This window comes from Giraffa tippelskirchi, chromosome 10 (genome assembly GCF_054371585.1).
Source record: "Giraffa tippelskirchi isolate mGirTip1 chromosome 10, T2T-mGirTip1v1.2.pri, whole genome shotgun sequence".
NCBI lineage: Eukaryota > Metazoa > Chordata > Mammalia > Artiodactyla > Giraffidae > Giraffa > Giraffa tippelskirchi.
The window spans coordinates 149234243-149246858 of NC_137284.1; the positions used below are offsets into that span (position 1 = coordinate 149234243).

A 12616-nucleotide genomic window follows, 5' to 3' on the forward strand; every position below is an offset into this window, starting at 1 on the left:
ACAACATGTAAACCTGAATTTCAATATTTAGGTCATACACTCCCACCCTACCTGCCCACAGCCCTGTAGGGAAAGAATTTAAATACTATCTTTAAAAATATGAAGAAGAATTGTCATTGGATGGTGGAATTATTTGTCTTTTTTTCATAATTTTTAAATATATTTTTGTAATAAGAAAAAAAAAACCATGAAGGGATTCCTGGTTTCCTATGAAGATTTATCTCCTAGGCACAGGGCATTGGGCAGGTGTCTGGTGAGGAAATTAGAGTTGTGGTGGTCGGTGCCAGCCAGTGGTCCTTTTGGCTCCAGCTTCTCCCCTAAGATAGGCCCAACCCCAACCATCCACCCCATCCAAACTCACAGGGTTGGAGATGGCTTCTCAGTTAGCCAGGAACCCAGAAGCTCCTCCCTCAAATAGCCAGGAGGAGGTTAGTGATTTTTTTCCATGCAAGCAGCATTTCCTGGACCTGCAGGTCAAGGAGTGCAAGGGAGGGGTGAACAGGGTCACCCGCTTACTGAAGTTTGCTTCTCCCATCGTCAGGTGACCTCCCGTACCACTCCCCAATCACCCTGTCACCGGGCTTGGATCACAGAAGTATACGGGAGGCTGTGTCGGCCGTCCAGGAGAGAGTCTCCCAGTAAGCCCGTCAGCTGGCGTGGGCGGTATCCTTGGGAAGGAGGCTCTGCTGGGCCTGCCGTTGGGCCATCTGCCGAACGGAAGAGCACACGTTTCTGAACACATCTCACCCCTGCATTTGATGGTTCATTCAGGCATGCATATGTGGATGCCAGGAGTGATGTGAGCTCATGGTCCCGGCACCCAGCTGTCAGTCATGGCCTGTATCTGTCTCTGGTTTTCCAGAGCTGGCCTGCATCCCGTCCCCCCAGCCCTCTGCTCCAGGAAGCAGATGTCAGTTAGCCCCAACCTATTACTGCCAACAGGTCTGTGCTCACCAGGGTTACAGGCAGGGTGGGCACTGGGACGTGAAGGCAGGTTTCTTGAGATCCATTACTTGGGATCCTCGCCTCTGCCACGCTGGTTTTTCTATGAAGACTCTCTTCCTCCTGACGTTTAGAGACTGAGTTTGGACACTGAGTCTTTAAGAGCTTTGTCTGAGTACGGGAGGATGTGAAATGAGGCAGGACGCATTCAGTCTGTCAGTACCAGAGGGCAAAGCTAGGATTGAAGGCAGCCCAGGGGAGGACAAGGAAGGAGAAAGCGGTTCCACCTAGGTCCAGAGTACTCTGCTCTCACACCCAAAGCAGGTAGCCACCCCCTCCTCCAGTTAGGTCCTCCCCTGCCCTCATTTTGGATGGACCTGAGTTTCACGCACAGCCCGGGACTTGAAGAGACTCGTTCCGACATGGGTCTGGGCCTCAGTTTATGCAAGTCACTTTCCTTTGAGAAAGGTCGCACAGAAGAGTGGAGTGGGAAAGTGTGATCTTTAGAATCTAAAGAATCGGCAAGAGCCCTGCTCTGCACCTTATTATCTGTGTGACCTTCGGTGGGCAAGTCATTTCTCTGGTGTACCTCGGTTTCCTCATCTATATAATGGGTATGGCGATACCGTGACTTTGAGTCCTGGTTGCCACATGGATCTCATGACATAATGGCCATGAAAGGACTGCACGGACTCTTAGGTCCCTGCCGTGGCCCTCCACTGCTGAGGTCCTCTGCGGTCTCCTCGGAGCCTCTATTGTCCCCTGCGGACTACTCTCCATGCTCCTGCCTGCCAATGGAACTCTCCGGGGAGCTGGGATGAGGGTCGAGCCCACGGCTGTGATGTCACAGAGCTCATGACGTCAGAGGTCCTCTGGAAGGGAAGGGAGAAAACGGTGCTGGGAAGGGGGAAGGTCTGGGACAACGGACAGGGGAGGGAGGAGGGGGGGCCAGCTGGGCACTGGGACAAGGGCAGGCCCATGAGTTCCTTGGGCTCCCAGCTCTGCAGGGCAGCATTCCTGGGTGCCCTCCTGCTGCTGCTGCAAGTCAAGGGGGTGAAGACCCAGAGAGGGAGCTCAGGCCTAGATGAGAGGAGTCAGAAAGAGAAGACACCCTCTACAGGTAGGGGAAGAAGGAGAAGGATGCCTGGAGCCGGGGATCAGACCTCTGTGGAGCCAGATCACTGGTCAGGCCGGAGGGGAAAGCTGAGCTAGGCTTGGATTACGGGCGATCGTCCCGGGCCCTACCGTACTGCTGCAGTGCGAGTGCCCTGTAAAGGGTCTAGAGCCACCGTTCCTGGCCAGAGCCATGTTCAGGGCATGCCGGGGCCAGCTGATGTGCATGGGGCCCTGTGGAGATGGAAAGAGGGTCTTTAAAGTTCATCCTCCTCTCAGATGGCCCCTCACTCCCCAAATGAGGTAACACTTTGGGGGAGGCAGTATGAGTTGGCAGTGGGATGTGTGTGTCCTTGAGTGGGGACTATGGCTGCATATAGACCAGAAGAGACCACACCCCCACCCCCCCGCCAGGAGCATCACCTCTGTGGTCAAGGACAAGGGTGCACGCCGATGTTCCTCAACTCCTTCTCATCTCCAGGGCAGTGCAGGGGCAGGGGGAGGGCAGTCAGAACCTCTCCTTTCATGCCGTTTCCTTGCCCCATTCCAGACCAAGATCGAGAACAGTTCGAAGAGCACTTCATGGCCTCCTCAGTGGGCGAGACATGGCAGGTGGTGGACATGGCCCAGCAAGAGGACGACAAGACCTCAGAGGTGGCGGCAATTCGTGACCACCTGTTTGACCTCGTCTTCTGCTTTAACCTGGCCAGCATCATGGTTTTTTTATGAGGGACGTTGAGGTGGAGGTGGTGGCCTGGTTCCTGGATGAGGACCTGGACATCTACCTCCGCTTTATGATAGCTTACTGACCCTCTCCCCCTGGGGCTCTAGGGTGCTTCTCCCAAAGGAGACGAACATGTGGCTTTCTGGCTCCCGCCAGCTGCCCTTTCCCTGGGGTCACAGCATCAGAGAGACCCCTTGCTGGCCTGTGGGCCATCCACGGCTACTGCCCACCTGCCTCCCCACGCTCTGAGTGCCATCTCCAAGAGCAGAGACACCAGACCCCTGCCCTTCTCTCCCCTAGCCTCTCCTGGCTCTATTCAACAGACCAGGGAGAGGAGGCAGCAACAATAACAGTAATAACAATCAACTCCTGTAAACAACTGGGGGCAGCTTCATTGTTTCTAACCAGTCTGCTTAGTCGCGCAACCTTTGGCCCACCAACTTTCAGCTCAATGATTGCTTCTTTATCTCACATTCATGGACCTCTGCTTGGTGTTCTCTCATTTTTTCTGACTTCTAGGCACCAGATATAGCAGGAAAGTGTTCTTAAGAGACAGGCAGAAGCCAAGGGCCAGCTTTTATTTTCGGACTGGAAGAGCAGAGGAGGTGTTGCCCTGATTCCAGGGATGGGGCGTACTGAGATCACTTTGGGAGCCGGCCGGGTTACCAGAGTTGGCAGCGGGTGGAGGGGTTCAGGAGGGCCCCCTGGGGACAGCGGAAGTGTCTGGTGAAGGCTGGACTGTCGCTTAGGGGCCCGTGGACTCGAAGGGTAGGAGGGCTGTGAGTGTCCTGAGGATCCTGGGTGCTGGGGTCCCTACACATCACCTGGGGAGAAAAAGAGGTCCACTTGGGGTGAGGAGATCAGCAGGACACAGCAGGCCTGGTGACCAGGTGACGACGAGGGAACAGACAAAGGCATGCAGGGACAGCAGTGCTCCAAGGGCCTCGTGGAGAAGGAAGATATTTGTCATTTGTAGGTCATTTAATCCGGCAGCGGGAATCTGGGGAGGGCGGGGCTGTGTCATCATACCATCTACAAGTGCCCTAGAGGCGAGTCTGTTGTGAGAACCCTGTGGGGGTCTTCCAGTGTCCTGGGGAACTGGGGACAGTGTGTTTTGAGGGAATTCATGGCACTTGGAGGGGGGGTATGTCAGGTGGGGACCCCACCTAGGGGCGGGGTCTCCAAGGAGGAATATGATCAGTGGATAGTCTGTTAAGGCTCTTTTGGAAGGGGTCTGTATTTCTAGAAGAAATGAGAGAAGACAAAAGTTGGTCTCATCTCGAGGAGGAATTTAGGAATGAAGTTTTGTGTGTTTTTTTTTCCCTTTTTTTTGAAGGGAGTGCTAGACTCGGTAGAAGACTTCATAGTAGGATGAAGGATGGTCCCCAGGGTACATGTATGAAAGGGTGACAGTGTGGATTTGCGCAGCAGGGGGTTGGGGACATTGAGGGGAGATGTTTCAGGCAGGAGAGATTCTCTGAGCATTAACGGTAGGGTATTTATCTGATGTGAATTAAGCCCTGGTGGAGATGTCGGCGGCTTACCTGGGCATAGCTTCGGAAGAAGAGTTGCTGGGGGCTGAGGTCTAGGCTGGGCAGGATGGTTTCCCCACGGAACAGTACTAGCCTCTTTTTGTATGCCTGGATATGGGGGTGGGATGGAGAGTTGCCCTTAGGTTCCAGACCCGTAGCTAACTGGAAGTCCAATGCCCTATATACAATATCCAAAACCAGCTCTTGGTCCTTCTTCCCAAGTTCAGCACTGACACACTAATCTGAGCCAGGAGAAGACATCCTTGCTGTAAGATCTATGGATATCCTCGAAAAGAGGGCTTGTGGAGTGGGGGGGTGGGGGGTGGAGTCCTCAAGTTGCCAGCTGTTCAGTAGGGATGTGAAGGGCAGAAAGCTTTGCCATGTTTGCATGAGGGATGGTGGAAGGAAACGCTGGTGACAGGCTGTCTATTCTGCTGGTAAAACTAGATCCCAGCCCTTGGGATGTGTTACCTTCATTGTGATGGCCAGTGCCCCGGTGTCTGCAGCATCCTCCAGAAGTGTGCGGGAGACATCGAAGGAGGTTCCCTTGGGTGACGGAAAGGCAGCGTAGAGGCGTTCCAGGCACAGCAGGGCCTTCTGCAGGGCATGGATGTCACAGGCAGGGCAGCCCCCAGGAAGTACTGTTGAAAACGGGGCAAGCGGGGGAAACTGTGAGGCATGATGCTGGGGTGAAGGTGTGGGGCTTCTGCAAACCTCGCTGGCTCCTGGGAGAGCTACAAAAGCTCCAGGACACGCCCACCTGGAGCCCTGGCACAGCCTCCCTGCCTCCTCATCTGGGCTGACTTTGGGGACCTCACCCACCTTCCCGATGGCCCCACCTGCCAGTGGCCCGCTGCTACTCACAGAGCTGATCAAAGATATGCAACAGCTCACGGGCCATAATGCTGCCAGCGGCGCCAAAGTTCACGGCTCTAGGGAGACAAGGGCTCGTCTGACCCTCAGAATCCTTCCAAGGTTTGGTCCCAGTTCTCCAACCACAAGTCCTGTCCATCATTCATCATAACACTGGTCCATGACTCTTAGGAGACTTCCTGCCCACCTCAGAGAATGGCCCATACCTGGGGTAGCCAGGGTGGAAAAACGGGGGTTGGAGGAGTCCAGCTGGGAAGACCATCACATGGTCAGGTATTGAATAGTAAGCTTTGAGGCCCCAGGGGGGCACCTGCCACCTGTGGGAAGAGCACACCTGAACTTCAGCTCCATCATTTACCCGCAGTCCTTCCTGAAGATGTCACTGCTGCTGCTCCCCTGAGCCTCTGGGTTTCCTTCCTGGGAATTATGGACAGCTGTCTCTGGGATGCGGTGTCCGTGTCTCCCTGGCTCTCATACCTGTGCTTGGAGAAAGGCTGCAAAAACCCTTGGATGACTCGGGCTCGGCGGGAGCGGATGCAACTCAGGAAGGTCTGGAGGAAGCTGGGTCCAAGTTGTATCTAGGAGGAGGCGGGACATGACTCAAATACTTGGAGACAAATGTAGACACATACTGATACACCCTGATGTGGTTGTCTGAACCAGACAGATAAGCCCTGACACAGAGCCATACCCACAACAGTGGAAAGTTAGCGCCAGGACACCACCGTGTGTTACTACTGTAAACCAGCTTCACACATACCAGCACACACACACACACACTCAAGCAAGTCACACAAATGCATGGGTGCAAGTGTGCACACACACTCACCATGAGCTGAAAAAGTTCTATTCTTCTGCTGGCAAAACCTACAGTGTGGCTGTGCGTGCTAAGTCGCTTCAGTCGTGTCTGACTCTTTGTGACCCGACAGACTATATAGCCCACCAAGCTCCTCTGTCCGTGCGATTCTCCAGGCAAGAATACTGGAGTGGGTTGCCATGCCCTCCTCCAGGGAGGAACTCACCCAGGCATTGAACCCGTTTCTCTTATGTCTCCTGTACTGGTAGGAAGGTTCTTTCCCACTGAGCCATCAGGGAAGCCCCATCGTGTGGCTGCTCGCCCATCAAGCCCAGTCAGCACCAGGGCAGGAAAGGGGTGGGTTAGGGTCAACAGGGAAAATGACTGTCTGCTACTCAGATAGTGCAGGAGATGAGGAAGCAGAGGATTAGAAAGGACCGGGCAAGGGCAGAGACTCACGTCGTCATATTCCTGTCTGGCCAGGTCTGGCTTCAGGGCCCATTCTGAGGGCCCCATCTTCACCTGCAGTTGGGTAAGCTGGGAAGAGACGTGAAGGTACAGGACTCTAGTGACCTCGGGTCTATCACAAGGACTTTCTCCTGTTCACTGCCCTGTCCCCTCCTCTGGTGGTGTCACCAGGATGTCCGTGCAGCACGTTGGTGGCTACACTTGCCTCGTGCCCTGAGCACCCTCCACCAGTCACTGTGCTTTCTTGATCCCGCACTCAGCTGACACCCACTACACAGCCCCATGCTGTCTCTTTCTCCTGGCCTTACCTTGTCCTGGGCCTCTGCCCGGGTCGCTCCATCCATCCAGGGAACCATATGAAGGTGAGTGGTGAAGGTATCCTTGATGGTAGTGAATAATTCCATGGCCTGCAGGCAGGAGGGCGCAGGCAGAAGAAAACAGGGTCAGGATCAGTCTTAGTCCTGGGTCCTGCCTGCCAGCCCTCCAGGAAGAGCCTCAGCCCTGAGGAGCTGCCAGGAGGAGGAAGACCTGAGAAAGAGGAAGTGGTATCTGCTAGGTAAGCAAAAACTCAGGGCACAGAGAGCTGTGGAGATGGAAAGGCGGTACCAAGCACAGAACAGGAAGGTGGGGACAGGTGCCTCCTAAGAACTGACAGGGGAGCCAGTTCCTTTCTGTGGGGGGACCTCAGCCGGTGGGGGAGACACTGTCCTTTTGGCTAGGCAATCCATTCAGAAAGCTGGGAGAGGAGGAGGACCACCATCCCCTTCTCTGCTCTCAAGAGATCTCCTCACGTCATCTTTCTGAAGGCCTGCATTTCCTCTCCCCATCTTCCTGGGTTTGTCCGCTTCCCAACAAGCTAAAGCCATCCCAGCCGTGCACCCTGACTGTGGAGTTATCACTTTCTCCGCCATCTACCGTCCTGTGTATTTCTTTTCTTGATGGAGGAAAATAGATGACAGCATCGGCAACCCGAGTTCAAACCTTGACTCCACTATTTGGGGTAGCTGTGTGCTCTTAGGCACATTACTTAACCCCTCTGTGATACTAGGAGTTAAAGCAGTTCGTGCAAATCACTTGCAAGAGTACCACGCACATGGTAGCCACTGCAAAGTATTCAGTAGTTACCATGGGTGCTTCTTACAGTGATAGCACGCCATTCTTACATCATTTCACAAGTTGTTCAAAAATCATAGACAGACAAGGAGTAGGCACAGAGGTCACAGAGTTCAGTTTTCTCATTTTATGGTTGAAGAAACACATGAGCAATAAAGCTGGGTGGCTTGTTCAGGTTAGCGTGTGCCGTGCAGACTCTGTGTCTGGGAACTAAACCGTGCTGACTCTAGGGGTGCAGTGTGTCCCTCTCTGGATTCTCTAACTGCCTGGTTCTCTTAACTACGGAAACCATCAAGAAGGGCAAAGTCGAGAAGATGGGTCGGGTGGGAAGGGGTGGGGGGACGTCGTCTGAAGAGGAGCCCTCACATACAGCACTTTGGGTGCTGGGTCTGAAAGTCTCCCGGATGAACAAGGTGGCCAGCGTGGGCTCGAAGCAGGCTTCTGTCTTCTCCACGCACATCATCCAGCGAGGGTGGACCGGCTGCAGAGACAAGGCTGGAATGAGCGGCTCCTGTCAAAGGTTCTTCCTCATCCACGTTTCCGGGCCAGTCTTGCCTAGACCCTCTCCCCCAGGGGACATGCTCTTTTGTGGACTTCCTTGGTCTGTCTCCCTTTGGTCTATAAACCCTTTTGGTGACACACATGGGGGTTTGCTGCTTAGCACAAAGGGGCTCAGAGCTTCTCCAGCATTAGTCATGAGACTGGGCTGGGCAAACTATCCTTGTTTATTGCCTACTGAATCTGAAAGCAAGGCCTCTGGGAGGCATCCTTCTGGATAACTAAAGGGCCCCTGGGAAGGACAGGATTAGTAGCCAACCTTAGTAGCTCAGACGGTAAAGCATCGGCCTGCAATGCAGGAGACACGGGCTTGACCCCTGGGTCGGGAAAATCCCCTGGAGAAGGAAATGGCAACCCACTCCAGTACTCTTGCCTGGAGAGTTTCATGGAGAGAGGAGCCTGGTAGGTTACAGTCCCTGGGGTTGCAATGAGTCAGACGCGACTGAGCACCTAATGCACACACACAGAGCCAACCCTCTTACTTTGGCAGGTCTGCTCGCCACCTCGTCCCTGCCCACCACGCACCCTCCCACCACATGCATGGCTCAGGGATCCCAGTGAAGATGCCCCTCCTCCCAAGCTTCTTTACCTAAACTAGGAATTGAAGAAGGAAAATTTTCCCTGCCTCCTGCCTTCCTCCCCCACTCTCCAAATGGTAAGACCTTCTCTTATAAAGAAGAAAGTTATCAGAGTGAAATTGAGTTTCAGATACCATATTGCTTGGTAGGAGAAGAGGAAAAAAGAAAAGACTAAACACATACAATTCAGAGAGCTAAGGAAATTTCTGCCAAATCAGGGAAAAGAATATAGGATGAGGGGCTTCCCTGGTGGTCCAGTGATTAAGAATCTCTGCCTTGCAATGCAGGGGACAGAGACATGGGTTCAATTCCTGGTTGGGGAACTAAAAGCCCACATGCCACAGAGCAATGAAGTCACACTGCAACTACTGAGCCCATGTGCTCTGGAGCCCACACCGTAACTAGAGAGTCCAAGTGCCACAACTAGAGATCTCGCATGATGCAATGAAGATCCTGTGTGCTGCAACTAAGACCTGAAACAGTCAAATAAATGAAACAAAATAAATATTTTTTTAAAAAAGAATCTAGGATGAGATGATGGACTTCTTCAAAGGTGGAGAAACAGACAGATAAAAACTCAGAGAGGACTTTGGCCATCAGGGTGGCTTTAAACAGCAGGATGGAAAGAATAAGACTTAGGAAAAACCTATTAACATGCTAATTTGGGTTGAGTGGGATGAAGTCACAAGACTTCATTCCTGTTACTTCTTTACCCCCACCCCCACCCCCTCGGGGCCTCCTGGCAGGAAAGTTATGTAGGCTGCCACCATACATTCTGGTCCTAAGGTTGGAGATTGCTTATGGGGCTTCCCACAGAAGAGGAAAGAGAAAGGAAGGCCAATACTGTTGTTGTTGAAGACACTCCCGAGTCTGGCTATTAGAATGGTTATCTTTTTGGAGGTTGCTCCAGACCCACTTGCCCACATCTCTGTGTTCCTGTCTGTCCCCTTGCCATGAGGTCTATTAAGGACCTTCTCCTGGTAAGTAGGGACTGAGACACTTTTGATACTGTATTAGCTGATGCTCTGAAACTCACAAACATGAAAAACAAATAGAAAGGCCCCTGGGTCTGACAGCAATGCTGGGGACAGGTGCAGACTCTGCTGGCCAACTTTGGGTTCATCCCCTGCAGCCCCCTGAGGACAAGCTCAGTTCTGAGACTGCTTCTCAGCAGACTGCTGAAGAGGGTGGAGGGCTGCACCCAGGACAGCAGTGAGCACATGAGCCTTGAGCTCAATAATGTGGATCTGCCTGCCCTGTCTGCCCCCCTGGTTCTTGAGTTGTTTCCTGATCCCTTTTGCCGAAACTTGTCCTTAGCAGCTCCATGCTAGGCCCCATAGCCTGGGCCATGGTAGATCCGGACTTGGTTCCTGAAGCCTATGGAGACCACCTCGGACCCCTCATTGCTGTCCCTGTGCCACTCTGTGACTCTTCTGGTCACAACTGTGCTGAGTCGTATGTTCTACATGCAGGAACATAACTTCTAGGATCTATGAATGAATGTTCAATCTCAGGGGTGGAGGTTGACAGGTAATGTATTCATCTGCTGGGCTTTATGAGTATCTGAGTTGTCTCTCAAGACATGAGATGATAGAGTGTACCGTACTAATTGTAGAGAAAGAGGAAAAAAAAAAATCACTGTTAAAATATAAAAGATGGAAGAAATACTTCAAGGTAATGAGGTTCAATAGATCAAGAAACAAACAAAAAAAAAAATGTAGGGGTGGGAGTAGGGAAGAAATGGATTGGGAGTTCAGGATTAGCAGATGCAAACTACTATATAGAGAGTGGATAAACAAGGTCCTACTATATGGCACAGGGAACTATATTTAACATCTTGTGATTAGCCATAATGGAAAAAGATATGAAAAACAATGTTTGTGTATGTATATATATATATAGATAGATAGATAGATATATGTATATGTAGATATATGTATATGTATAGATGTATATATATATATGTGTGTGTGTGTTTATATATATATATATATATACACACATACACACACACACAGAGCTGCTTGAGAGAACAGGGGAAATACTATCCAGAACGTGCTCTACAAATTATATATATATAAAACTAAATTGCTTTGCTGTACAGCAGAAATTAACAAACACTCTAAATCAACTCAATTTGAATAAAATAAATTAAATAAAAGAAAGAAAAATATTTGCAGATATAACCTTTGAACCATGAGTAATAACAAACATGACAGAAATCAAGAAAAACTCCAAGAGTCTGGAGGGAAGTGGATTTCTGTGCAATTTTCAGTAAGGGGAAAGTAGATTTTAGAGATTACAGGTGAGCCAGGAATCCTTAATGCACATTTTGAAACACAATTCTAGAATGAATCATTAAACCAATTATTTTTGAACACTTGGAAAATAATGTGTAACTTCTGGGGCCCCCGGTGGCTTCGTTGGTGACTCAGACAGTAAAGAATCTACCAGCGATGCAGGAGACCCAGGTTCAATCCCTGGATCTGGAAGATTACCTGGAAAAGGAAATGGCAACCCACTTCAGTATTCGGGACACGACTGAGTGGCTAACACTCTGAGGGCCAGTGTAGGATAACTGGCGACGCATAATGTCAAAATTATTTTCAAATGTCATCATTTTTAGGGATAACCAACAAGGACCTCAGGGCTTCCCAGGTGGCTTAGTAGTAAAGAATCTGCCTGGCAATGCAGGAGTCACAGGAGACGTGGATTCAACCCATGGGTTTGATCCTTGTGTTGGGAAGATCCCCTGGAAGAGGAAATGGCAACTCACTCCAGTATCTTTGCCTGGAGAATCCCATGGATAGAGGAGCCTGGCAGGCCACAATCCACAGGGTTGCAAAGAATCGGACACGACTGAGCAACTGAGCAACAAGAGCCTACTGTATAGAACAGGAAACTCTGAACAGTGCTATGTGGCAGCCTGGGAGGAGGGGTTTGAGGGAGAATGGATACATGTATATGTATGGCTGAGTCCCTTCGCTGTTCACCTGAAACTATCACAGCATTGTTAATCAGCTATAGTTCAATGTAAAATAGTTTTTAAAAGCAGTGTGACTATATGAATAAATATATTTATAGCACTAAAAATAAATGTCATCATTTTTAAAGGGTCACTAAATTAGAATAAACAGTAGATCAAGAGTCACAAACTCAAATAGGGGCCGTGAGGTACCATAAATAACAGAAGCAGCCCAACAACAGAACTCCAGGACCGGAAGGAGTGATGGCAAACTCGTATCCAGACCTACTGGCTGCATCCTTCAGCTCCAGTCGTTTGTTGCCCCGGGAGAAGACTAACTCAACACTCACATTGACAACAACAACCAAAAGGGCTGGGACTGTCTTTGTGTGTCATCGCCTAATTTTTGAAAGTCAGCCATTCATTAAAAGTTTGTAAAAATCTTTAGAGTCCAACAAAACACACCCATGAGCCAGATTCATCCTCCAGGATCACGGCAGTTCTCCGTCTGCATAGAGAATTCAGCATTTACTAAATGTGAATTACTATAATAACAACACCCTCGCACTTCAATTACACAAGCTGCATATAGGAGCCTAATGTCTGTTCTGCCTAGCTCACAGAGCTGCTTGGGAGAACAGGGAAATACTACACAGAACGTGCTCTATAAATTTTAAAGTTCTACTCCATTCTGTTGGTGCTATCTTGATTTCAAGATACCATCTGGTAAAACCATAAGTTATGTCCTCATGAAATCGATGGAGAAATCCATGTTAAATAACAGTGTTGTTTGAGTGGATTCTGAGCTGGCTGACCCAGAAGGGAACGTCAGTGATTAATGTCTCCAATTTAGTATGAGCTTCCCTGACTGCCCCAGCGAACATTTTAACATGTCCACACTAAGTATCTCTCTCCCTCTTTCCTTTTTTTATTTTTTCATAATACTTAATACCA

The 12616-nt window shown here is 50.5% G+C and overlaps 3 protein-coding genes across 3 annotated transcripts in view; 1 reads left to right on the plus strand and 2 right to left on the minus strand.

The window, feature by feature from the left end:
- TRPV5 (transient receptor potential cation channel subfamily V member 5) overlaps positions 1 to 1782 on the minus strand; it is a 38110-nt gene extending 36328 nt beyond the window's left edge. The window contains exons 1-4 of the mRNA XM_081534430.1: positions 1320 to 1782; positions 955 to 1065; positions 570 to 707; positions 362 to 467 (exon numbers count right to left, since the gene is read on the minus strand). The gene's annotated coding sequence lies outside the window, so the exon portion shown is untranslated. The remainder of the gene's footprint in view (positions 1 to 361; positions 468 to 569; positions 708 to 954; positions 1066 to 1319) is intronic.
- A 12-nt stretch (positions 1783 to 1794) lies between these two features.
- On the plus strand, positions 1795 to 3155 carry SOFU1 (sperm-oocyte fusion factor 1). The gene is made up of 2 exons (XM_081534434.1): positions 1795 to 2062; positions 2606 to 3155. Exons 1-2 carry the CDS (start codon positions 1798 to 1800, stop codon positions 2782 to 2784), a joined length of 444 nt encoding a protein of 147 aa, XP_081390560.1. The 5' UTR covers positions 1795 to 1797; the 3' UTR covers positions 2785 to 3155.
- A 183-nt stretch (positions 3156 to 3338) lies between these two features.
- KEL (Kell metallo-endopeptidase (Kell blood group)) overlaps positions 3339 to 12616 on the minus strand; it is a 138330-nt gene continuing 129052 nt past the window's right edge. Inside the window, exons 13-21 of the mRNA XM_081534435.1 lie at positions 7932 to 8042; positions 6757 to 6855; positions 6440 to 6517; positions 5662 to 5762; positions 5391 to 5501; positions 5176 to 5243; positions 4783 to 4952; positions 4324 to 4419; positions 3339 to 3603 (exon numbers count right to left, since the gene is read on the minus strand). Of these exons, the coding sequence (XP_081390561.1) occupies positions 3442 to 3603; positions 4324 to 4419; positions 4783 to 4952; positions 5176 to 5243; positions 5391 to 5501; positions 5662 to 5762; positions 6440 to 6517; positions 6757 to 6855; positions 7932 to 8042 (996 nt within the window). The 3' untranslated portion in view covers positions 3339 to 3441. The remainder of the gene's footprint in view (positions 3604 to 4323; positions 4420 to 4782; positions 4953 to 5175; positions 5244 to 5390; positions 5502 to 5661; positions 5763 to 6439; positions 6518 to 6756; positions 6856 to 7931; positions 8043 to 12616) is intronic.